Below are 26,759 nucleotides of genomic sequence, written 5' to 3'. Positions count from 1 at the left end.
TAAAAGTAACATTTCTTATTTTTTATTCAAAAGTTTAATAAGCAATATAAAGTTTCAGTAATTGCTATTTTATTTTATACTATGAAAAAATATTATTATGAAAAAAATATATCTTTTCTAAATTTACATATATTGAACGAAGTAGATAAGATATCTGTAAATATTTAAAAATATTCATAAATATTTTGCATATCAAAAATATTTTATTTGGATATCCAGAAAAATCTAAAGATTAGTAATTCTCTGGAAAAAATCAATGTCAAGGATTTATAATAAAAATATTTTTTAATTTGTTTAATTAATTTTAATTCGGAATATAAGTCTCAGTAATTGTTTTGTACTATGTAAAAATATTACTGTGAAAACAAATTTGTATATTTTATGCATTTACTTATATTGAACAAAGTGGATAAAATATCCGTAAATATTTACAAATAATCATAAATGTTTTGGATATCCGGAAAATATGTGAAGATCATTAATTATTCATAAAATATATTAAAAATCAATATATGTTAAAAATAGAACAAATCATAAATACTACAAACTTTATACAACCCTGGCTTTTATACAAGTAGATGTATATATACAATTAAAAATATTTGGAACATATCATCATTCTTACTTTTCTTACAGGGATCTTCAGCCTCACAATCTCTTGATGGACCGGCAGAAAATGACCATCAAATATTGAAAAATCAATATGCACTAATAATGAAGAAAATAATAAATACTACAAAATTTATACAACTCTGGCTTTATAAAATTAGATGTATATTTATATTTAAAATAGAGTTTAGAAATATAATTTACATAATTATTATTTTAATGTAATTACATTTTCAAGATTACTTATAAAATTTTTAAATTAAGAAATGAATATCAAGGCTTTCTAAAAGCTACATCTTCTTAATTTTTGTTTGTCAAATGTTTAGTTAATTTTAATATGGATTACGAAGTTTTAGTAACTTTTATTTGATACTATGTAAAAATATTATTTTGAAAACAAATTTGTATGTTTTTCTAGATTTACGTATACTGAATAATATGGATAAGGTATCCGTAAATATTTACAAATATTCAAACCCGATCCGAAAAGCCCGAACCGAAATCCTTGATATTTATCCGATACCCGAGAAGTTTGATACCCAATATAAAATTTTAATTAATAAATAAATATCAAGGCTTTATAAAAGTAACATTTTCATATTTTTTTATTCAAAAGTTTAATAAGCAATATAAAGTTTCAGTAATTGCTATTTTATTTTATACTATGTAAAAAATATTATTATGAAAAAATTATATCTTTTCTAAATTTACATATATTGAACGCAGTAGATAAGATATCCGTAAATATTTACAAATATTCATAAGTATTTTGCATATCAATATTTATTTTATTTGGATATCCAGAAAAATCTGGAGATTAGTAATTCTCTGAAAGAAAAATCAATGTCAACGATTTATAATAACAATATTTTTTAATTTGTTATTCAAAATTTAATTAATTTTAATTCGGAATATAAGTCTCAGTAATTGTTTTGTACTATGTAAAAATATTACTGTGAAAACAAATTTCTATATTTTATGGATTTACTTATATTAAACAAAGTGGATAAGATATCAGTAAATATTTACAAATAATCATAATTTTTTTGGATATCCGGAAAATATGTGAAGATCATTAATTATTCGAAAAAAAAATTAAAAATCAATATATGTTAAAAATAGAACAAATCATAAATACTACAAATTTTATACAAGTAGATGTATATATACAATTAAAAATATGTGGAACAGATCATCATTCTTACTTCTTTTATAGGGATCTTAAGCCTCACAATCTCTTGATGGACCGGCAGAAAATGACCATCAAATATTTAAAAATCAATATCCACTAATAATGAAGCAAATCATAAATACTACAAAATTTATACAACCCTGGCTTTATAAAAGTAGATGTATATTTACATTTAAAAATAGAGTTTAGAAATATAATTTACATAATTATTATTTTAATATAATTACGTTTTCAAGATTACTTATAAAAATTTTAAATTAAGAAATGAATATCAAGGCTTTCTAAAAGCTACATCTTCTTAATTTTTTTTCAAATGTTTAGTTAATTTTAATATGGAATATGAAGTTTTAGTAACTTTTATTTGATACTATGTAAAAATATTATTTTGAAAACAAATTTGTATGTTTTTCTAGATTTACTTATACTGAATAATATGGTTAAGATATCCGTAAATATTTACAAATATTCAAACCCGATCCGAAAAACCTGAACCAAAATCCTTGATATTTATCTGATACTCGAGAAGTTTAATACCCAATATAAAATTTTAATTAATAAATAAATATCAAGGCTTTATAAAAGTAACATTTTCTTATTTTTTATTCAAAAGTTTAATAAGCAATATAAAGTTTCAGTAATTGCTATTTTATTTTATACTATGTAAAAAATATTATTATGAAAAAAATTATATATTTTCTAAATTTACATATATTGAACGAAGTAGATAAGATATCCGTAAATATTTACATATTCATAAGTATTTTGCATATCAATTTTTATTTTATTTGGATATCCAGAAAAATCTTAGATTAGTAATTCTCTGGAAAAAAAATCAATGTCAACGATTTATAATAACAATATTTTTTAATTGTTATTCAAAATTTAATTAATTTTAATTCGGAATATAAGTCTCAGTAATTGTTTTGTACTATGTAAAAATATTACCGTGAAAACAAATTTGTATATTTTATGAATTTACTTATATTAAACAAAGTGGATAAGATATCCGTAAATATTTACAAATAATCCTAATTTTTTAGATATCCGGAAAATATGTGAAGATCATTAATTATTCGAAAAAAATAAAAATCAATATATGTTAAAAATAGAACAAATCATAAATACTACAAAATTTATACAACCCTGACTTTTATACAAGTAGATGTATATATACAATTAAAAAATATTTGGAACAGATCATCATTCTTACTTTTCTTACAGGGATCTTCAGCCTCACAATCTCTTGATGGACCGGCAGAAAATGACCATCAAATATTGAAAAATCAATATGCACTAATAATGAAGCAAATAATAAATACTACAAAATTTATACAACTCTGGCTTTATAAAATTAGATGTATATTTATATTTAAAATAGAGTTTAGAAATATAATTTACAGAATTATTATTTTAATGTAATTACATTTTCAAGATTACTTATAAAATTTTTAAATTAAGAAATGAATATCAAGGCTTTCTAAAAGCTACATCTTCTTAATTTTTGTTTGTCAAATGTTTAGTTAATTTTAATATGGATTACGAAGTTTTAGTAACTTTTATTTGATACTATGTAAAAATATTATTTTGAAAACAAATTTGTATGTTTTTCTAGATTTACGTATACTGAATAATATGGATAAGGTATCCGTAAATATTTACAAATATTCAAACCCGATCCGAAAAGCCCGAACCGAAATCCTTGATATTTATCCGATACCCGAGAATTTTGATACCCAATATAAAATAAATATCAAGGCTTTATAAAAGTAACATTTTCATATTTTTTTATTCAAAAGTTTAATAAGCAATATAAAGTTTCAGTAATTGCTATTTTATTTTATACTATGTAAAAAATATTATTATGAAAAAATTATATCTTTTCTAAATTTACATATATTGAACGCAGTAGATAAGATATCCGTAAATATTTACAAATATTCATAAGTATTTTGCATATCAATATTTATTTTATTTGGATATCCAGAAAAATCTGGAGATTAGTAATTCTCTGAAAGAAAAATCAATGTCAACGATTTATAATAACAATATTTTTTAATTTGTTATTCAAAATTTAATTAATTTTAATTCGGAATATAAGTCTCAGTAATTGTTTTGTACTATGTAAAAATATTACTGTGAAAACAAATTTGTATATTTTATGGATTTACTTATATTAAACAAAGTGGATAAGATATCAGTAAATATTTACAAATAATCATAATTTTTTTGGATATCCGGAAAATATGTGAAGATCATTAATTATTCGGAAAAAAAATTAAAAATCAATATATGTTAAAAATAGAACAAATCATAAATACTACAAAATTTATACAACCCTGGCTTTTATACAAGTAGATGTATATATACAATTAAAAATATGTGGAACAGATCATCATTCTTACTTCTTTTATAGGGATCTTAAGCCTCACAATCTCTTGATGGACCGGCAGAAAATGACCATCAAATATTTAAAAATCAATATCCACTAATAATGAAGCAAATCATAAATACTACAAAATTTATACAACCCTAGCTTTATAAAAGTAGATGTATATTTACATTTAAAAATAGAGTTTAGAAATATAATTTACATAATTATTATTTTAATATAATTACGTTTTCAAGATTACTTATAAAAAATTTAAATTAAGAAATGAATATCAAGGCTTTCTAAAAGCTACATCTTCTTAATTTTTTTTTCAAATGTTTAGTTAATTTTAATATGGAATATGAAGTTTTAGTAACTTTTATTTGATACTATGTAAAAATATTATTTTGAAAACAAATTTGTATGTTTTTCTAGATTTACTTATACTGAATAATATGGTTAAGATATCCGTAAATATTTACAAATATTCAAACCCGATCCAAAAAACCTGAACCAAAATCCTTGATATTTATCCGATACTCGAGAAGTTTAATATCCAATATAAAATTTTTTTAATTAATAAATAAATATCAAGGCTTTATAAAAGTAACATTTTCTTATTTTTTATTCAAAAGTTTAATAAGCAATATAAAGTTTCAGTAATTGCTATTTTATTTTATACTATGTAAAAAATATTATTATGAAAAAAATTATATATTTTCTAAATTTACATATATTGAACGAAGTAGATAAGATATCCGTTAATATTTACATATTCATAAGTATTTTGCATATCAATTTTTATTTTATTTGGATATCCAGAAAATCTGGAGATTAGTAATTCTCTGAAAAAAAAATCAATGTCAACGATTTATAATAACAATATTTTTAATTTGTTATTCAAAATTTAATTAATTTTAATTCGGAATATAAGTCTCAGTAATTGTTTTGTACTATGTAAAAATATTACTGTGAAAACAAATTTGTATATTTTATGGATTTACTTATATTAAACAAAGTGGATAAGATATCCGTAAATATTTACAAATAATCATAATTTTTTGGATATCCGGAAAATATGTGAAGATCATTAATTATTCGAAAAAAATAAAAATCAATATATGTTAAAAATAGAACAAATCATAAATACTACAAAATTTATACAACCCTGGCTTTTATACAAGTAGATGTATATATACTATTAAAAATATTTGGAACAGATCATCATTCTTATTTTTCTTACAGGGATCTTCAGCCTCACAATCTCTTGATGGACCGGCAGAAAATAACCATCAAATATTTAAAAATCAACATCCACCAATAATGAAGCAAATCATAAATACTACAAAATTTATACAACTTTGGCTATATAAAAGTAGATGTATATTTACATTAAAAATAGAGTTTAGAAATATAATTTACATAATTATTATTTTAATGTAATTACATAATCAAGATTACTTATAAAAATTTTAAATTAAGAAATGAATACCAAGGCTTTCTAAAAGCTACATATTCTTAATTTTTGGTTTTCAAATGTATAGTTAATTTTAATATGGAATATGAAGTTTTAGTATTTTTTATTTGATACTATGTAAAAATATTATTTTGAAAACAAATTTGTATTTTTTTCTAGATTTACGTATACTGAATAATATGGATAAGATATCCGTAAATATTTACAAATATTCAAACCCGATCCCAAAAATTCGAACCTAATCTTTGATATTTATCCGATACCCGAGAAGTTTAATACGCAATATAAATTTTTAATTAAGAAATAAATATCAAGGCTTTATAAAAGTAACATTTTCTTATTTTTTTAATTCAAAAGTTTAATAAGTAATATAAAGTTTCAGTAATTGATATTTTATTTTATACTATGTAAAATATGTTATTATGAAAAAATTATATCTTTTCTAAATTTACATATATTGAACAAAGTAGATAAGATATCCGTAAATATTTACAAATATTCATAAATATTTTGCATATCAATTTTTTTTATTTGGATATCTAGAAAAATCTGGAGATTAGTAATTCTCTGGAAAAAAAATCAATGTCAAGGATTTATGATAAGAATATTTTTAAATTTATTATTCAAAATTTAATTAATATTAGTTCGGAATATAAGTCTCAGTAATTGTTTTGTACTATGTAAAAATATTACTGTGAAAACAAATTTTATATTTTATGGATTTACTTATATTGAACAAAGTAGATAACATATCCGTAAATATTTACAAATAATCATAAGTTTTTTTTGATATCCAGAAAATATGTGAATATCATTAATTATTTAAAAATATATTAAAAATCAATATATGTTAAAATAGAACAAATCATAAATACTACAAAATTTATACAACCCTGGCTTTCATACAAGTAGATGTATATATACAATAAAAATATATAATATTACCTAATTATTATTTTAATATATAATTATTTATAAAATTACTTATAAACTTTTAAATTACTAAATTAACTTCCTTAGCACACATAAATCTTTTCCAAACATTGAGAAGCTCAAACAAAAGTGACCCACCAAGAATTATAAGTTTGAATGGCTCCATGAACCATAAAATTTTAGAATCAAAATCTTGAGTTTTTTTTTATGAATATAGAGAGAAAGTGAAAAATATGTTATTTTTAGTTCATAAGAAATGGGAAAGAATGAGTGTAATTCGACTTTAGTTGCATTAAAAGCTTCAAATTGGTTGTTCATGGTGGTTGGTGTATTGCTGGCAATGACAATCTTGTATATTATTAAAGATGATGAGGTTGAGAGAGTAAAAAAACCATTTAAAAAAAATAATAATGGTATTCTCGTGAATAATGTAAACTTTTGGGGTTAATAGGTTAACTAAAATTTCTAAAAATATCATATGTTAGTTTTTGAGTCAATTTTGCGAATAACCATTTATAAATTGTCTAAAATTAAAACAATGTATTTGAAAAAGAAAAAAAATTAAACTTATAATAAATAATGGTAGATGACAATGTTATATAAAATGAGGTAATATTTAAGATCATTTCTCATTATTTAAATACATGTTATATATTATGTAACGGATTAGAAGGGATAGTTGTTTTCTAAAATAAAAGTATTTAATTTGTTCCATAGAATTATTAATATCTAAATTTTTTGAATTAACTTCGAATCAAATTTTAGGGATATTTTATTTTCTCTAGTCTACTCAGACACTTTTCTTGTCAAAGCTTGATCATCTCTAATTAATAAACACAATCAAACCGTAGAAAATGGAGGTTTCGCTGTTGGGTTCCTCACGGAGTTTCCGGCTATACCCCAAGACACAGACACCGAAACTCTCAAGCTCTTCGACAGAAAGAGACTCAGGTTGTCTGAAAATGAGAGTTGGTAAGCCAGTTAGATCCCTCAAGTGCAGGTCTATCTCTGAGGACTTCGTTGAGAGAAGTAGCCCACTTGAGGTACAATCTTGGAACTAACTACAATACAACTGTGTTTTGTCCATTAAAGTTTTGTTTTGAATGGCTTAGAACAAAGCTTCATCATAGGATAAAAATTGAAACTTTATGTTATCTCTCCTGTAAAGTCTTGGCCTTTTTGGTTGAATTGGATGAGGCAGTTGATTGAATGATAGACTATGTGAGCTGTTGATTCTCTATCTTATCTTGTTTGAAAGGTTAAGAAAGAGCTAGAGACTTGCTTCGACCTCATACATAGGCTCGGGAGAGGGATCCTCTACTTAGGTTCCGCCAGGATCCTACCAAACCATTCACATTATCTTCAATCACAAGAGTTGAGCAGAGAAGTAAGTTGGATCTCCACAAGAAGTTAGTTTTTATCAAAATTACAATGTAGAGTCTTTTTAAAAGAGATGTGTGTGTGTATTTGATCAGGCAGCGAATCTGTTGGACTGTACTACATGGTCTGGAGCTGGACCAGGACTCATGGATGCTGTCACTAAAGGTGCTTTGGAAGCTGATAAACCCGTCGGCGGCATCAAAATAGAGAAAGAAGCTGGTGAATGGACCGCTTCCAAGGTCCATCCTTATCTCCCTCCTCAAGACTATCACACTTGCAGGTAACTTAGCTACACGCTCTCTGGTCTTTCAAGCACACACAACAGTGAGTGATGTGGAATCAGTCTTATAGGTTTTTCTCTGCGAGAAAGCATGGACTGGTGGACGCAGTGGTTAGAAACAATGTTTCCGACAAGACAGCGGTGATTGCATTGCCAGGAGGCATTGGCACGCTTGATGAGATGTTCGAGATTTTGGCATTGATTCAGCTCAAAAGGATTGGTTCCGTGTTGCCGGTTCCATTCATTGTGATGAACTATGATTCTTTCTACTCAAAGCTGTTTGAGTTCATTGAGAGTTGCGAAGACTTGGGAACTGTTTATAAAGGAGAAGTCTCTGCCTTGTGGAAGGTATGCAACAGCAACTCTGAAGCTTTGACGTACTTGGCTGAGTTCTATGAACTGCCGCCATATGGCTCTACAAAACCTGAAACTCAACTTAGAGAAACTGCTTGTGGATGATCATCATCAGTTTCTTAGCTCGCTTTGGGGTTTCAACTGTAAGAGAGAACTAGATTTTGACCCGCCCGGGCGGGTATTATTTTCACTTTTGGACTATGGATTATTTATTTACACGAATTGTCTGCATGTATCTTAGTAAAAAAAATTGTATAATAAGTTCGAGATATATAATGTCTTTTGTAAACGTTTTTTTTTCTTGATTGTTTATGAGATTAGTTTATGTTGATGCATCATCTTTTGTTTGTTTCATATTTATATATATTAACTATGAGAGATATTTTTAGATTGGCTTATAGTAAATTTTTATTTTATTTTTAAAATTTTTGGCTTATAGTGAATGATGTATTTGTAATAGTTAATTGTCTAACATTGAGTTATTTTATGTTTGTGTTAACAATCTAATATGTCACCGATATTTTGTTTCAAATAAACTAAGCGAAAAATAAATAGAAACATAATGACACATATTTCATATATCTTTAAAACATTGTTTTTTGTGTTAGTAACATATATGAAATAGATAAATAAGGCATAAATTATGATTTTTTATTCATCATGTATGGAGATATTCCATATTACATTTTTATTTAAGATATGTAAAAAAAATAAAAAAGTAAATTTAATAAAAATAGTTACAATTACAAAATCTTTTGTTTGTGTTAAATGGATATATTTGGTTAATTTTGATTATGAAATGGGCCATATTTGTTAAGCCCATGGGTAACAGATTTTTTTCCGGGAATACTCTAAAACTGTCTAGGTAATAACAAACTTATACATATCTCTGTTTTTTTTTTCATCTCGACAAAACCGTCGGTCTTCTCTCATCTCTCATCTCTCATTTCTCATCTGTATCCATCTTCTTCGATCTCTCTATTTGTTTCAGACGAATCCGAACAGAAAAAGAAAGACACTCATCGACATGGAAGTAACTTTCTTACAGAGCTAGATGATCGATGGTTCTAAATCCATCTGAAGAGCTAACACAAAGGTATCAACTGTAACCCTAACTCGATTTTCATATAACTAATCGGAAAATCTGGGTTCATGTGTTTATATATGTATTGAAGATGCAGATCGTACTGTTATTGGCGATTTCAGACATGGAAAAATCTGATTTGGAAATCGTGTAGATCCACCGAAGACTCTGTGATTTGGCGAGATCAGACTTCATCTCAAGCGATATCTCCAGGTGATGCTATCTGAATTTTTCCAAGATTTCATTGACAAATATAAAAATAAATCTCTGAACACAGTTGTATTGTAATCAAAGTTTTTGAAAGAGAAAATCTTTTTTTGTTAAACTGTGAGCTTTGTTAATATTCCTGGTAATCTTTTTTATTGATTGAAGGAACAATATATTTGAAATACAAAGCTCGGGTGATTCATCAAGATACAAAGAGGAACTTTGGAGGTCTATTTGAAAGATAAGTTATTTTCCTTCAGAGTTTTTGTTTGTTTACATTAATATTTTTTTTGATCAGTTGATAAATACAGAATGATTAGTTTGATCATATTTTCAAAATTTGATTAGGCAATGAAGTAATATGAAAATTATCTTTTAACAACTGTTATCTACTGCTAATTATACAGGAGTGAGGATGAGGAAAAACTATATGGCTCAATAAGGATGGAGAAAGGACTATGTTCGAAACAAAGCCTTCTAGTAGAAAGATAAGTCCCTGAACAGAGTTGTATCGTAATCAAAGTTTTTGACAGAGAACATTTTTTTTGTTAAACTGTGAGCTTTGTTAATATTCTTGGTAAACTTTTTTATTGATTGAAGGAACAATATATTTGAAATACAAATCTCGGGTGATTCATCAAGATACGAAGAAGAAGTTTGGAGGTCTATTTAAAAGATAAGTTATTTTCCTTCAGAGTTTTTGTTCGTTTACATTAATATTTTTTTGATCAGTTGATAAATACAAAATGATTAGTTTGATCAGATTTTCAAAATTTGATTAGGCAATGAAGTAATATGAAAATTATCTTATAACAACTGTTATCTACTGCTAATTATACAGGAGTGAGGATGAGGAAAAACTATATGGCTCTATAAGGATGGAGAAAAGACTATGTTCGAAACAAAGCCTTCTAGTAGAAAGATAAGTCTATGAATATAGCTTTATTGAGTTTTCTTATAATACAGTAAATGTTTATGTTCTAAAATATAATGAGTGGAGATATTTATGTATACAATTAATATGCAGGTCGTGTGGTGGCATCAATAGAGAGAGAGATTACAACAGAACGCATGAAGAACAATGACAGAGATATAACCTTCTTTACATACGTTTCAATGGTAAGTGCATCTATCTTATTAAAACATGTTAATAAATTAAAAAATTAGGCTTGTACTCAAATGTTTTATTGGATTTGCATGTACTCAAATGTTTTGGAGAACGAAGACCAGACTCTTGTTTATAGAATACAAATGTAGAAAAGACACACGGCTGACGACCAGACTCCAGATTACAAAACTCGGTTAGTACATCATCATATCTTTTATTTTAGCTATTATGTGGATGAAATGAACTTAGCAGCATCTAGGATATCGATTTTCAAACTTATATAGGTCTACAAAATTTGGTAGGTTCCAACTTGATTGATTGAAGGATATCTTTGTTAATGTGAATGATTTTGTAAGAAATTGTAGATAAAATTAACACTGAATTGTTTGAAAATAGCAGAATAAATAGACCATGTCTTGTCTAAAAGTCTAGCTACTGCATAGTTATTTGAATCTAAGTGTTTCATAGATAGACAAAATATAGGTTGACCACAATATAGAGATCTTCGTAAACCATCACATGAAACCAGCTGTGCTCAAGTCTGAAACCTGCATTAAACAACAGAATCAACTTTTAGTCCAAAAAAAAACAACAGAATCAACTTATGATTTATATAAACAAATAAACGTGTTTACTGTTAAGACTATCATTCAGAATACCTTATCACTCATGCTCTTCCAGATTATTAAAAATCTCTTTGAAAACTACATTCATAGTTTTTGTTTTAGATTTACCATCTTTGTCTACAATCAGAATCTTCAATCCTTTCTTAGAAGTGACCCTAGACACAGCAACATATAGCTGTCCATGTGAAAACACAGGTCTTGGTAGAAATATACCAACTTCAGATAGTGATTGCCCTTGGCTTTTATTAATTGTTATTGCAAATGCCACAGCCAGAGGCAACTGTCTCCTGCGCATCTTAAAAGGTAATCTGGTATCTGATGGTGTTATTAATAACCTAGGAATATAGACAGTACTCCCAACCTTTTCTCCCGTAATTATCTTAGCTTTCACCATAAAATCCATCAGTTCAGTGATCTGAAGCCTTGTTCCATTCATTAACCCAGCTGAAGGATTGATGTTTCTTAGAACCATAACAGGACAACCAACCTTGAGTCTAAGGCTATGGTTTGGCAAACCAGACACCTTTATTTTGTTGAGAAAGTCAGGGCTAAGTGCTTCATCGTTCATTGAAGTTTTATCAATTGGATCAATACTGTCTGCACTTATATAAATCTTTTCTTCACCTGGAATGTTTCAAAACACTTCATTAGTACAATAATAAATCATCTCAGAAAAATAAATCGATTATAAATATATAAAATTACCTTCAAGCTGATCCAACATGTAATCATTAATTGTATTGACATCTTCATTAGTTGGACACAAAATAGCTCTTTCTTGGAAGAATTTAGGCTCCTTGTTTTCTTGTAGAGACACAAAATCGCCATACACTGCTTTACTGATGGCTTCTATTGGATCTTCAAAATTAGTAATCAAAAATTCAGAAGGAATTTGGATCTCAGCCTCACCATCATTAGGCTCTGCAAGTTTACCTTCCCCAACTTTCAATATCCATTCTGAGAAGTCCTTTAGATCATTTGCCTCTTCAGTTGTTAAACATCCCGACAACAACCTCATATTCTTTGTGAGTTTCAAAACTTTACAGTGCTCCCAAAGATATGAAGAATTCAATGCTGCCAATACAATCTCTGCCCTCCCAGCTCCATTAATCACAGGTAGAACCTGTCTAAAATCGCCTCCAAAAACAACAACTTTTCCTCCAAAAGGTTTGTTTCTATGCTTCCCAACAATATCAGATAAGCTTCTATCCAAAGCTTCAAAACAATGCTTGTTCATCATGGGTGCTTCATCCCATATAATGAGTGATGCCTCTTTTACTAAATTAGCTTGATCTGTTCCATGAGCCATAGTACATGTTGAGAACTCATCAGGACTAAGAGGTATACCAAATCTTGAATGAGCAGTCCGACCACCTTGTAACAACAAAGAAGCAATTCCACTTGATGCAACATTAAGTACAATATCTCCTCTGGATCTAATAGCTGCCGATAGTAACTTCCAAAGGAAAGTTTTACCAGTTCCACCAAACCCATAAACAAAAAAAGTTCCTCCTCTTCCTTCTGTAACAGCAGCAATAATCTCATCAAATATTTTTCTTTGTTCATCTGTCATCTTTGGAGCATCTCTTTCAAGAGTTTCTAACAATGCTTCACGTGGATAACTGCGCTCGTCTAATATAAGGACGTTTGAATCATTTGCACTTGATTCTGAGACCTTAGGCATCTTGGTAAATCTCTCTAGCGAATCTCCATTTCTTCTCAAAAGTTTTTCAATCTCTTGTAAAGCATACTTCTGTTTCTCTTCATCACTTAACACAAGTCCTACAAAAACACAATTTAGGTTCAAAAAATAACTTATATGTAAATGAAAGCTCACGTAAGAGACTATATATCTATTTCAAAGATTGATTCTGTAATAGTATATATTAACACAAACCTGGTCTATTGAAATATCTTCTCCGGTTATGCTCAATATCTTCAGACAAACACTCCCAAGTATGTTCCCATACATTCTCTGGTGCTGCTAAGCTATCATTAAGAAGCATCATAGAAAACACCTGACGTAGATCACTTGCTAAGCTATCATAACTTCTCCTCAACATGTCATCAATATACTCATGATCATCATCTAATAACCCACGAGCAGAACATGCTGTTTTGTAGCCCTCGTGAACAACGCCTTCAAATGTTTTTATGTGATCGTAACTGGTAGCACCCCTCACAACGTTCAACAACACGCGAAGATAATACGCATCTTCTTGTTTACGGGGAGCATAATTAATTCTGCCGATACTGAATCCCTTTTTTCTTCTTTTGAACTTCTTCTTACTTTTATCAAAAGTAAAAAAATTGGGAATCTGAACATATAGCAAGGTAGCAGCCAGTGAATCGACCTTGCACAACTCAAACCATGCCAAAAACATTGTATTCTCAATGAGCTTCCGAGTCACAACCGCTTTCATCTTATCTTTACCTCTAAAAACAACATGTTGTTTTCCAGGTAGATGGAAAGTAAGCTTCTCAACTGATGTAGATCGATAGTGAATCGAGAACATAAAGGTTCTCCATGGTGCTTCACATGAAGAAACATATCTACAAAAAAACGCCCAAAAGATAATATAAGTGGTTGCAAATACTTAGAGATATACATATATTAACTTATTTTTCTACAATCGAAGAAAGTAAAACAGTTCACTTTTTAGTACCTGCAATCAAAGAAATCTTTGAACTCATTTTTCTTCTTCTCCCCACTCCCTTGAACGTTTTCCAACTGGTTTGCAACCACATGTTCAGGAGGTTCCACTGCCACAGTCACACGATCTTGTCCTTTATTAATATACTTAAATAAGTATTTAATTGATCCAGCTTGGTTGCACCATTCGACATTAATGTGAGCTCTGTAGCGAAGAGATAGTTTCTTGTTGTATGGAATAACCCACTGATTATCACACTTCATCCCATTCTTCTCAATATAACATTCTGGTTGCTCGCGCCTTCTATAAACTGGAAAGCCATCTCGATTAATTGTAGTATTTGCTGAATATGCCTTAGGATATAATTTCGAGCACAATCCATTCTCCATACATGGAGAATTCATCTTTGCAGCTCCACATGGTCCATGCATCATCATATCTTTAACCACATCATAAAGTTCTGGCTCTGATGATTTATTAGGAATTTCTGCGCAAATTATCCTGTCTATGTCATCTGTTGTGGGAAGTCTGTCATCAGGATGCATGAATAAAAGAATATGTGAATGAGGTAGGCCACGTTTCTGAAACTCAATTGTGTACATTGCTGAAAATACAAAAAAAAAAATTAGTATGAATTATCTAATCAGTTAAAATAGATGACAAAAGATAAAAGATTTTGTGTCAACTCACATGAAACAGTCTTCCCCAGAAGATGCTTTTTGGTTAAATCATCCATCAGTGACTCAAGCTTCATCTTAAATATCCTACAAAGAACATCTGGTCTATCGTCCGCGTTCAGTTTCCTCTCTTTGCAATATCTAGTGATCTCTGGCCATCGCGGATTACATGTAAAAGTGATGAAAAGAGTTGGAAATCCAAAATGCTTACAAATAGCCATAGCATCCAAGTAATTGTTCTTCATGTATCTAGGACCACCAGTGAAAGAAGCAGGCAATACAAATTCTGTTCCTTGTTCATGCATATCGATCTTCCCAGCAGTCTCTGATTCTTTGATAGAGTCAGAACTATCAGATCGCAAAGTAGAATGATTGAACTTCAGATAGCGCAAACGATTAGACTCTATAGTTGTATAAGCATCCACCAAAAATTGCTGAAATAGACGTCTAGAATGTAGGAGATGTCGTGACTCATTCTTACGTTCGAACAGACGAAATGCAAAGAACTGTCTCATACTAATTGTAGTTTTCTTCTGCTTTTTTGTAGCTTCAGTAACACCTTTCTTAATTCCAAGTCTGAATCCATCTTCTCCATAAGGGAACAATAGAGGATACTGTAGTGCTAGATAGGAAGCATGATTTCATTAATCCTCATAAGCTTTCCTGAATGTTGCTGAAGCACTATATCCCTGTTATCCATATCAAGATTAAAATCTCCAGGAATTAATGCAGCTACCTCAGATGCTGTTGGTGTGTTGTATGTCCTTCCATCTTTAAGTCGATCACTAATAATCCTCATATGAAATGCATCTTCTGGATTAGTATCAAACCGTTCTCTTGCTGATCTAAATTTTTGAACATACGGATTCACATCATCTAACATCTTGATCAAAGCCTCAATGATTTCTTTCTTCAAAGTATCCTTTTCTTTTACTTTCCCACTCATGCTACCATTGCTGTGAAATTCAAAAACATTTAAGAAAATACCAATGTTAGAGATGTGTGCACATAAACATTCAAAAAACACTTACAGATAATCACAACGTAATTATAAAAATATGTTTACCTCAGACATTTCGCCCTATTTTCCACCTCATTCTCTGTGTCCGCAATATAGAGCTGCCCAAATTTGGCATTAGTACCATCTTTTGGTCTCAAACTGCCTGCTAGATGATAATTTTCTCCATGCAATTGAAACATATCTGGGCCTATTCCTTTCATCACTGATCTCTCAACTTTACCACCAAGTGAAGTAAATGAAAAAACCATATTGTAAGGTCTCAAATTTCTCTGAAAATGTTTGCTTAGTTTATCATCCCCTTCAAGCAATCTTTTCAGTACATCCGGAGGATCTTGTAATAGTGGCAATTTTACTTGACCTTGCATATAGCACAGAGTAAAAGTAGGAGTCCGTGCATTCCTGCGTTTGTTAATACGCTCTCCGTACCACATAATAGCGCCACAGTGAGAACATGAGTAATTAGGATCACCCTCGTCAATATATGCTGCATATGTTAATAAGGAACAAATTCACTTGTCAAAAAATGGCGAAACATAAATATTGGACATATGGTCAAAGTAACCATTACGAATAATACATATACATATATATACCTATTGATCGAACACTTCTTGGTAAAAAAGTCTCTTTGGCAGATGTTGTTTTTCTCTGGTTTTGATGCTTGTTAGTACATGTTTTTTCACCAATAGAATGATCAACACTCTCTTCATCCAGCTCAGACTCGGAACTTTCCTGAGAGCTACAATCAAACTCTAAATCCCCATCAAGTTCTTCAATAATTCCTAAAATGAAAGAGAGACAAAGTTATGACACCAAATAACACATTCAATTTTCTCTTGTAAACTGAAGTACAAACAGTCAAACCTCCAAAGTCATCATCGCCATCATGATAAGATTCATCATCATCAGTCACGTTATCTTCGTCTAAGTCATTCACTGTTTTTACTGGCGTATCTTCACAATCAAAAGCAAGCGAATTAGATATACTGGTAATATCATGAAGAATTTTTCGTCTGTTCTTTTGCTGCTTCTGAGTAGTTGTTTTCCTCGTTGTTGTTATGTCTGTTGACGTGGGAACTTGAGCTATAGAATAACCATAAAACAATAGAAATCAACGACACATATAAGCTTAGTAATATGCTAATGTGTATCACTAAACAGATAAAGATAAACTTACACTTCAGTGACGTCACACAACTACTCTGATATGGAGTTTTGATAGGTTGGTCTGAATCCAAGCAAACACCTTTAGACACTGTTAGTCGTCTATATCAGTATAGAATATCATAGAAATGCCTTTAAATACTGAAACATAATGTCTTAAAGAACACTTACTGCTCACACATCTGCGTTTTGGTGTTCTTGGTGTGGTTGTATACAGACCTTCTTTATCAGCGCTATTGGTAATATCATCAAGAGCCATACGTTTATTATTTCGCTTGTTCTGATCTATTGGTCTCTGTGTAGTGTTTGCTTTTGTTGAGCAGCTGACTTGAGCTAAATAAAAAACACAATGGAAACTTCGCTTAAGTACATCATAGTTTGTATCATAGTTTGTATGTGTAAAGTTATAGATAAAAATAAACTTACACTTCAATGACATAAAACAACTTCTCTGGTCTGGAGTCTTATTAGCTTGGTCTGTATTGAAGGAAAACAACAACAATATTGAGTTGAGAACACCGACAGTGAATCGAGTAGGAAATTAGGTTTAAACAGTGTAATAACATGTCTTTTAGAACTATCACCGAAGGTCTTTCTGCATATGTTTCTTGGGGTATTCGGTGTGCTCCTTAAGTGATCTCTTACTGAAGCATTTTTGGTGTTTATCTGGTGTTTTTCAAGAGCACCAAATAACCTTTTAAAAACAGAGGTCATTTCAACAGAAGACCGGACATCCTCCTCGGCTAATCTCTGTCTTGTTGAGCTTGATTGACTTTGAAGGCAATTATTCTGGTTATTTCTGTTCTTCTCTACAGATTTAGATGGTCGTTCATTCTCCTTGTCACAACTGGAATGATCTCCTTTTCTTTTCATACTCTCTTCTCAATCTATTGTTTTTGATAAGTGACTAATACTCTGCAATGACTAATGAAAAAGAGATGACTCAGAAGAAAACATTAAACCTAATCTCTCTTGGCGTGATTTGCATTTGTGCATTAAGTTTTTTTAGATATTTTTTAAAATATTTACCATCTTCCCATAATATTTTATGGTAACAGAATATCATAACAAATATCTTTTAAATAGATTTTGTGTGTTTTTGTCTATTACTGCCATTGAAATCGTTAGCAATTATTGTCTATTACTGCCATTGAAATCGTTAGTATGAACTTCTTTTATAAATTCATATAGGATGAAGGCTTAATATAGATCATGATATTGCAGGTGAGCTATTGTCCAAGCTGATGTCAAAGCTAATTTTACAGACTCATCTCCTATCTGGATAATTAAAGGTATTTTCTCACGCACCATTTATTTTCTCAGATGTGTTAGAATGATTGTTGCTAAGTTGTTGGGTAGACATAGTGTAACAATTCACATTTTCTGTTGAACTTAGGGAAAAAATCTACATCATATGCATATACACGTTGATTTGTTTTTCACATGAGTAAATAATAAAAAAGCAAACTTTATTGAATAAAGAGATTGATAAGAATTCAGAACATAAAAAAACCAACATGTAAATTGAAAAAAAACCAATGAAAAGTCATAAAACAATAAAAAAAAACGAAAGCAAAATAACTCATAGCATTAGGTGGCCATAACTCCCACTAATCAGTCTTTGTGTTCTCCTTCTTTATGATCTCCTTCTTTATGATCTTAGTGCATAACTTCTTAGATGTAGATGTCATGTCCATTTGATCACACACATCTTCCTTACGCTTGTTACTTGGGGTGGAATAATCTTCTGATGAGTTCTCATTGGTATCAATAGCAGGAAGCTACAAAATTAATTAAAAACAATATCATCAACACTAAGTAAAATAATCACGTGAGTAGTATATTCATAAAGTAGTCAAAATCTACAAAAAAACACTCACCTCTCCACCAGATAGAGTTGACGAAATGGTCTCAATCAATGAAACTGGTTCTGAGACAGATTCGATTCTCTTAATATACTCTCCAGACCAGACCTCAGAGACCTTAAAACTGTCAGAACCGTTTACATTGTCACTGGTTATGGCTAGACCAAAACAAAAAGATTTCCCTTCTAGGTCTCGAAGTGGCTGAGGAATCATTTCCGGGTCTTCAATCTGTTACACATAAAAAATATTTAGGCTGGTTAATAATTTCAACTACCAAACAATATATTATACTGTAAAAGTAAAATCACCTCATCATATGAACCATCCCAAAGTTCAACAGCTTTGCAACCAATAATTGTTGCAGCAACAGTGTCAAGAAGCATCAATCTGCATGTTTCAGTATCATCTTTCACAACGAAATGAAGCTTGTACCTGTCAAATTCGCATGTCACAACATATTATCAAATAGGTTTTGTAACAAACAATCAAGACAGACTTTTGTTACTTACTTTGGTTCAAAATCTGAACAGGGTCCACGACACACGTCACAATAATATTTGGGTTTTCCAGATTGAATCATCTTACCAGAAGATTTTCTACCAATCCTTGTAAGACGTCGATTGTGTCTATTACACCCAAAATAGAACCAACCCCAGTCTGTGTCAATTGACTCAATTGAACAAATGATCTTGCAACTGTCAGCCTATATTGTTATAAAATATAAAGTTATTACTTTCATAGTAAGAGACAGACTCAACAAACGTGTATATATATATATATATATATAATTTTATTACCTCAACACTCTGCAAGATCTCAGAAATACATCTCACGTCCACCTCATTCCAATTAGATGCAACCTTTGTGACCATCTTGTTTTGACTTCTTTGATCCAAAAGAGCTAGGGGAAGAGGATCATTCACCATCCTGATCAAAAGAATTTAAAACACGCCAAAGTTATTATATTTTAATAAAGTCAAACCAAATAACATATATTTTATAGTTACTTCTGCCTAAAATCAATAGCTTCCTCCATTGTTGGGTTGAGAAACACAAGTGAAGCATCAAATGCGTTGGTGATTTGTATTTCTCCTATGTTATAACAAAAATATATACAAACGTTTTCTTTGAATTCATCTTTAGAAAATTGTATGACAAAATAAATGTTTAGTGTATACCTCTGAATTCTTTGATTTTTGCAAACCTTATCAAGCATATAAGAGATTCATCATTAGTTTCTTCCATATGAGTTTCAAAAATCTCAGCATATTTTCCCCATAAGCAACATGCCAATTCATGACCACTGAAACAAAATAAGAAATTTAATAAAAAATAGGAGACCAAAGGTAAAAATGTTATATAACAGCTATATTACTAAACTACCTTGTGTCACGTAAACGGAAATGTACTCGTTTTGTGTCAATCCCCTTAGCTTGGACAATAGCTACTGCACCAAGATCAGTAACCTCCCCCATGATATCTATTTCATGGAACAAAAAGAAAAATATATAGTTAGTTAAATATAATAGTTAACAATATATATATATATATGTATATAAAAAAATCGTTTTGTACACATACCAATAAGGAAATGGGGTTTCAGCTTTCCATTACTAATCTCCTCATAATTAGCCAGATCAAGGAAGTGATTATCATTTCGATAATCAGAAGGAGTTATTGTTGTGTCTCCTATGATTGTCATCTTGTATTGCTGCTTTGTAGGTCTATATTGACCCACTCCTACTCCAGTTATTTTAAAGGTGTCAATGACCTTCCATTCACCAACAGGTAGGTAGCGGTTGACACGGTACATTTGAGATCCCTTGCACGATGCCTGGATCTTAGCACCCTGTAAAAAACAGAGTAAAATATATACAAACGATTAGTTCTTTTCTTGAAATTTATGGTGTGTATATATATAGTAAAAGGGAATCTATCTTACAGTTTGGTCTACCAAGACGCACTCGAGAGTATCTCCTCCATAACTGGTGTTTTGCTTCCAGGAATTAAGCAGTTTCAGAGTCAGACGCCATTCATCTCGGTAAGGTTTGAGATCCTTGATCAGACACATTTTTGTAATCTCTTTTGACATTTTTGCTGTGAGAAGTCGATGGGCAGTCTTTACTTGTAGTCTCAGTATATATAGATGGAAGAAGATATCTAGGTTAAGCTGTATGTATGGGGAGGATAGATGTTAAGCCGATATTTTCTCCTTTCTGTTTTGTGACGAAATCATTAATTTTGTAAGATACGTTATTGAAACTTAAATGCTATTAAATTTGTTTGCGCAAAAAGGTTTGTTAATTAGGAAAGTTCTATTTAATTTTAGAATATCTTGATGAACAATCATAGATATTGATAAAATATATACCGTATAAATCGCTAGGGAATATTTGAAGTATCTATTATAGTTTTTCTTTTTACTTGTTGAGAAGGTAATCATCGATTTAAGTAACTAACTGGATGTAAAGCAATATAAATCATTATATACGTAATCTTTTGCATTTAATTCAAAAACCGGAAAGATATTTTCGAAAACGTTTTCTGGTATAACCACAATCCAAGTTGCCAAACAGACTGAATTTTAAAAATGCTATCCAAGTATCCAATCAATCCCATTTTGTACTTGAGTTTTAATAAGATAGATATCTGTGACCATTAACAACAGGACTTTTGAAGGGTGTGTAGCATATGCAGAATCTTACTTTCTATGTAGTTTATGTAATACCACTAAGATTTCTCATTGTTGTCAATTTCATCTTGTGTTTCTTCTCTTAGCATTACATTGTATTTTGATATGAACCTATATTCTCCACTAGGCCATAACCCATCCTTAATAACTACCCTAAAATAGCATTTAAACATTTTTGTCCCATAATTAACACAAGAGAAAATTCTCAAAATAGCATTAACTAAAAATTCAATTTTTATCAAAAAATATATATATTTTAAGTTTTTTTTTTGACATAAAAAAAAATATATTGAGTTTAATGATTAGGATTTGGAGTTTATTATTGAGGGGTAGGATTAAGATAATGACTTAGGATTTGTAGTAATTGTCATTTTACTTTTCAGTTAGTGCGCTATTTTAGGATATTTTTCTCTTCTTCTTTCTGAGCTATTTTTATCATAATTTCTTTTCTTATGCTGTACAAGTCATTTGGCCTAATAATTTAGAGATTTGATTTGTTTTTTTCTACTACCAATAGCAACTGCTGTTTTATATTGTGGTTGAGACTCTTTTTCCATTATTGTGGAAACCCATCTGAACAGACCAAACATCAAAAGGAAGCATATACCAAAGCAATCAAGTTGGTCTCTTTGTGTGTAGTTTTTGTAATAACAATCAGATTTTTCATTCTTGTCACTTGAACCTTGTGTTTCTTTTCTTAGTTCTAGTAGCAGCCTAGCAGGCCATAACTTGAGTCTTACTAGTGTAGAAAATTGATTGTTTTCTACACTACCAACAACAACAAACACTAGGAATGTGGGAGGTTGCAGAACCAATTCCGAACATTATCTTAATTTCTAAGCTACAAGTGTTTTAATCGAGAGCCAAAACCAAACAAATATCTTGTAAAGGAACCATACCAAAACATTCATTGGTCCATAACTTCCTGGTAATGACCAAAAGGAAAAGAAAGAAAAAAAGATACAAATTTAAAGATATTTCTTTTATAAAAGGGGTAAGTTTCAGTAGAACCTTTAAGAGCCGTTGTGGTGTAGAAATTGGAATACAAACAAAATAAAAATGAATACAAACAAAAGTGAGAAAAAAAGGAGAGGCGTCTATAACCCGTGGATCGTGCTTGCCTACCTAGAAAAGTCTTCTTCATATTCGTTTTTTGTATGAATATTAAAACAGCAATAAACGCAATTATTGTACTCTCTTTACACTTTCTAATCCCACCTTCTTCTTGTTCTTCTCCTTCTCAAAGCTCAAGAAAGATAAAAAATAAAACTCTGCGCAAAATTCAAGGAGAAAGAAGAAAACAGAGAAAAACTTTCTTCTTTTTGACCTTTTCTTCTCCTCTCCAAAGACTAAAGGTTATAAACAGAGCCTTAACTTCTTCTTTATTAAAATTAAAATTAAAAGTTCCAATCTTTTTCTAACTTTTATCCTTTAATTCGGGAACATTCGTCCCTTGGTTTATGGGCGGTTTGTTGGTTTGGTTCCTCGAGAAAGTTGATTGCTTTCTTGGAATCTGTCTATTACCCTTTGTGTCTTTGTTGTGTGTTTAAAGGATGCTTCTGTGTTGATTTGTTTTAGTAACTTAGTGAATTGAGTAAAGCCCCCCCTCTTGATCATAATCAAAGTTCATAGCTTTTCTTTTTTTTTTTTGCTTCAGATCAGGTAATAACAATTCTTAAGACCGAACTGTGTCACTTACTTGTCTGTTTGAGTAGTTCTGTTATTCTCTTCTGTATAAGACAAGTTTTTGTTTCTTGTGATAGGGTTTGTGCTTGTGTGTATTTGCTTAGTTGTATAGAGAGAGTTTTAAGCTGCTGTCTTTTTGTTTGTTTGTTTGTTTTGTTTGCAGTTTCTGTAATGGAGTCTCCACAATCTGTGGCCTCAACCTTCAATGGAATCCACTTGAACGGCAGTGATGAAAACATCATAACAAAGAAAGCTGTCATCTCCTCTGATTCAGACAGCTTCATCGGTGTGCTAGAGGTTTTTGTTCACCAAGCCAGGGACATCCACAACATCTGCATCTATCACAAACAAGATGTGTATGCCAAGCTCTCTCTCACGAGCCATCCCGAGAGCTCCTTGTCCACGAAGATCATCAACGGCGGAGGGAGAAACCCTGTCTTCGACGACACTCTTCAGTTCGATGTGAAGAGTGTTGATTGTTCGCTGAAATGTGAGATATACATGATGAGCCGCGTGAGGAACTATCTCGAGGACCAGTTGCTTGGTTTCGCTCTTGTCCCTTTGTCTGAAGTGATTGTGAGGAACGGGAAGCTGGAGAAAGAGTTCTCTCTTTCTTCGACCGATTTGTTTCACTCTCCTGCAGGTTTTGTTGAGTTGTCTCTCTCCTACGCTGGAGAGTTCCCTGAGGTGATGCACATCCCTGCGGTGGTCCCAACGGTGGATGAGGCAGAGTTGGGTTCTATAGAGGTTGATGAGTCTGAGTTCATGGATCCGAAGATTGTCTGTGAGAACAATCAAATGGTGTCTAGTTACTTGGCCACTCCTTGTACTGATTCTGATGAGTTTGTGAGCTCTGAAACCGCCTTTGTGGAAGTAAACAGTGCTCAGACTGCAGTTGTTGAAGAAGCAGCAGCCCCAACAAGTACTGACATCACAAACGGAATCTCTTCTCCATCCATTGCAGTTAGCTCCGGTTCCTCGGGCACTCATGATGATTTAGTACTATCAAGCAAAGGCAACAACAACAACAACTCAGGTTCAGACAAAGAAGTGAAGAAGAAGCTACCAAGCGAAGAAAACAACTCAGGATCAGACCAAGGAGAGAAGAGTCCAGCAGATATTATCAAGAATGGGGATGGTGAAGAGGTTGTGAAACCGATTCTGACGGTGAACATTGAACAACCAGAGCAGAAGGTAGTGCAGCAAGATATTGTTGACATGTACACGAAAAGCTTGCAGCAGTTCACTGAATCACTGGCGAAGATGAAACTGCCTTTGGACATGGATAGCCCAACACAATCAGAGAACTCAAGCTCCTCCCAGCAGACCCCAAAGAGCGCCAACTCCCGTGTTTTCTATGGCAGCAGAGCCTTCTTTTGAAGAAGAAGAAGCTTTCAAGGCATCAGGAGTAGCAGCAGCAACTAATGAAAGAAAGTGTAATAATAAGTTGAAAGTAGACTTACATAAAAAAAATGTGTAACTATTGCCTTCAGCTTCTCTTGTTATCTGCAACTTTTTTCTAATTTAGTACTAAAATCTTGCAACCTTGTCCTGTACTTAAATTTTAACAGATGTCTAAGACACTAAGACAACAAGTTCTGTTATGAATGGTACAAAAACAACGTTACCAGACAATACTGTATGTCTGCAACTTCAACATGACTTATCAAACTCAACCATGAACTAAGGATCTGAAGACTCAAAGCTGGCTGAAAGGTCAATTCGAGCAACAAGAGTGCATTTAAGTGGATGAGCCATGCGCAAGGTCATATCTCCAGCCTCTTCCATGTTCACCTTATTTCCATTAACACTCCAGTCAAAACACTGCACCATTGTTCCAATGGCAACTCCAATGAAGATATAACCTAAGTTTGATCCAGGACATCCTCTTCTTCCGCTCCCAAAAGGAAGGTAGTTGAAAGCTAACTGCTCTCTCATCTCTTTTTCCCCCTTTGAAGGAGAAACCATGAACCTCTCCGGTTGAAACTTGTCTGGTTCTTCCCATGAATCCGGATCTCTCATCACCGCATAAGAGTTTATGATCATTGTAGTGTTCTGTGGTATGTAAAACTCTCCGATCTTGCATCTTTCCGTTGCGTTCCTCACCAAGATTGGCGAGTGAGGGTGTAGTCTTAGCCCTTCTTTCACCACAGCCTGCAAATAAGGAAGGTCTGAGAGATCTGTCTCTTGAATCAACCTCGTTTTCCCCACAACGGATTCAATCTCTTCTCTCAGAGTTTTAAGAATCTCAGGGTGGTTTATCAGTTCCGCCATTATCCACTGTGTTGTTTGTGCTGAAGTTTCAGTTCCTCCAAGGAAAAGTTCCTACAAACAGTGAACAACGATTAAAGATAAGAGACTTTGAATGATCCTTAAGCAGCCATTGAAGAATATGAAGAGAAACTCAGAACAGTACCACAAAAAGCCCTTTGATCTGGTTCCTTGAAATCTTAAACTCAGCATTTTCATCTGCACAAACTTCCAACAGAACATCCATCATGTCTCTGTCCTCTTTCTGGTTCAGATTCTCTTCATGTTCCTTAATAATCTTCTCCAGCAACTCATTGTACCTCTCTGAGACCTCCATGATCTCCTTCTCAAACAGCGAGATCCCGATTTTCTTGAGAAGTCGACCAACCGTGCTAGCTATAAGAAACTTCCTCACCAAACTAAGTGACTTAGTCACCAAGCTTCTGATCTGCTCTGCTTCACCGTCCTCCTCAGAGCATTTCCTCCCCATTATCATCCTGCAAATAGAGTTATTCGTCAGCTTCATCATCTCTTCACCAACGTCAACGGCCTCACTCTTTGCCGCCTTGTCAAACAGCATAGCACTGAATGTCTTGAGTTCTTCCCCACGGATGAGCCGTGTCCGCTCGAGAGAATGAGACCCGAGAAGCTCTGTGACTAAGATTTTCTTCATGAACTTCCAGTAATCTCCATAAGGAGCTGAGACAAAGCCAAATGATCCAAACAGTAACGATTTTTCCATCATAGGAACCTCACGATCACGGGTAACAAAGTTCAGGCCGTGGGTCCTCAGAACTTCGTAGGCCATGGAGCCTGATGAGACTAGAACGATTGGGATATTGAAAGCACGGAGGTAAAGGAGAGGACCATACTTGGAAGAGACTTTCTGAAATGATTTGTGACTTGGAACAGAGAGGAGATGGTGCAGATGACCAATGACAGGTAGAGATGGTGGACTCGGAGGTAGATCACAGTCTTTTGGTTTCTTGAAGAAGAAAGCAGAGAGGCAGAAGCGTGTGAAGAGCCATAGGAAGATGAAGATGAAACAGAGCTGAAAGTCAACGGTGATTGCAGCCATTGTTGTCCAAAAACTGCAGAGAGGGTCAGATGAAGCAGAAATAGATATACTCTC

At 31.7% G+C, this 26,759-nt stretch overlaps 4 protein-coding genes and 2 long non-coding RNA genes across 8 annotated transcripts; 3 read left to right on the top strand and 3 right to left on the bottom strand.

The window, feature by feature from the left end:
- The first annotated feature begins 7,371 nt into the window (after positions 1-7,371).
- On the top strand, positions 7,372-8,928 carry LOC108850911 (probable cytokinin riboside 5'-monophosphate phosphoribohydrolase LOGL10). Its single transcript, XM_018624368.2, has 4 exons — positions 7,372-7,622; positions 7,838-7,966; positions 8,055-8,239; positions 8,311-8,928. Exons 1-4 carry the CDS (start codon positions 7,434-7,436, stop codon positions 8,696-8,698), a joined length of 891 nt encoding a protein of 296 aa, XP_018479870.1. The 5' UTR covers positions 7,372-7,433; the 3' UTR covers positions 8,699-8,928.
- A 1,815-nt stretch (positions 8,929-10,743) lies between these two features.
- On the top strand, positions 10,744-21,222 carry LOC108859750 (uncharacterized). 2 transcript variants are annotated; one of them, XR_008935407.1, is made up of 5 exons: positions 10,744-11,003; positions 11,110-11,185; positions 18,359-18,426; positions 20,722-20,862; positions 20,944-21,222. It is a non-coding gene; the product is annotated as an uncharacterized LOC108859750 (long non-coding RNA). The 2 variants fall into 2 exon arrangements; XR_001950527.2 differs by having other exon boundaries at positions 11,103-11,185.
- Positions 11,590-17,362, bottom strand: LOC108835408 (uncharacterized). Its single transcript, XM_056988259.1, is given in 11 exon segments — positions 11,590-12,242; positions 12,324-13,400; positions 13,516-14,171; positions 14,285-14,876; positions 14,963-15,589; positions 15,592-15,905; positions 16,016-16,454; positions 16,564-16,752; positions 16,835-17,053; positions 17,148-17,225; positions 17,306-17,362. Coding segments are annotated over 11 exon segments (4,779 nt in total). The 5' UTR covers positions 17,307-17,362; the 3' UTR covers positions 11,590-11,655.
- Positions 17,379-18,054, bottom strand: LOC130496293 (uncharacterized). The gene is made up of 3 exons (XR_008935408.1): positions 17,719-18,054; positions 17,561-17,611; positions 17,379-17,467 (listed from the first exon to the last, which is right to left on the bottom strand). It is a non-coding gene; the product is annotated as an uncharacterized LOC130496293 (long non-coding RNA).
- Positions 21,223-22,850: 1,628 nt separating the features above from the next.
- LOC108851246 (uncharacterized) lies at positions 22,851-24,924 on the top strand. 2 transcript variants are annotated; one of them, XM_018624655.2, is made up of 2 exons: positions 22,851-23,046; positions 23,541-24,924. In XM_018624655.2, exon 2 carries the CDS (start codon positions 23,549-23,551, stop codon positions 24,755-24,757), a length of 1,209 nt encoding a protein of 402 aa, XP_018480157.1. In that variant the 5' UTR covers positions 22,851-23,046; positions 23,541-23,548; the 3' UTR covers positions 24,758-24,924. The 2 variants fall into 2 exon arrangements, with proteins under 2 accessions (XP_018480157.1, XP_018480162.1); XM_018624660.2 differs by lacking the exon at positions 22,851-23,046 and adding an exon at positions 23,058-23,353.
- LOC108851129 (cytochrome P450 705A22-like) lies at positions 24,759-26,705 on the bottom strand. The gene is made up of 2 exons (XM_018624549.2): positions 25,794-26,705; positions 24,759-25,702 (listed from the first exon to the last, which is right to left on the bottom strand). The coding sequence occupies exons 1-2, from the start codon at positions 26,703-26,705 to the stop codon at positions 25,061-25,063; spliced, it is 1,554 nt and encodes a 517-aa protein (XP_018480051.1). The 3' UTR covers positions 24,759-25,060.
- Between the last annotated feature and the right edge of the window lie 54 nt (positions 26,706-26,759).

The sequence above is a fragment of the Raphanus sativus genome, chromosome 1 (genome assembly GCF_000801105.2).
Source record: "Raphanus sativus cultivar WK10039 chromosome 1, ASM80110v3, whole genome shotgun sequence".
NCBI classification, from domain to species: Eukaryota; Viridiplantae; Streptophyta; class Magnoliopsida; order Brassicales; family Brassicaceae; genus Raphanus; species Raphanus sativus.
The sequence above is the reverse complement of the archived record's forward strand: the minus strand, read 5'-3'. Positions and strand labels throughout refer to the sequence as shown.

Excerpts from the sequence above, each read along its gene's own strand:
- LOC108850911 (XM_018624368.2), top strand. The coding sequence starts at position 7,434 with ATGGAGGTTTCGCTGTTGGGTTCCTCACGGAGTTTCCGGCTATACCCC. Across the intron at positions 7,623-7,837 it reads AGAGAAGTAGCCCACTTGAG|GTTAAGAAAGAGCTAGAGAC; the intron begins GTACAATCTTGG and ends CTTGTTTGAAAG. Across the intron at positions 8,240-8,310 it reads CAAGACTATCACACTTGCAG|GTTTTTCTCTGCGAGAAAGC; the intron begins GTAACTTAGCTA and ends TCAGTCTTATAG.
- LOC108851246 (XM_018624655.2), top strand. The coding sequence starts at position 23,549 with ATGGAGTCTCCACAATCTGTGGCCTCAACCTTCAATGGAATCCACTTG.
- LOC108851129 (XM_018624549.2), bottom strand. The coding sequence starts at position 26,705 with ATGGCTGCAATCACCGTTGACTTTCAGCTCTGTTTCATCTTCATCTTC. Across the intron at positions 25,703-25,793 it reads AGATCAAAGGGCTTTTTGTG|GAACTTTTCCTTGGAGGAAC; the intron begins GTACTGTTCTGA and ends CACTGTTTGTAG.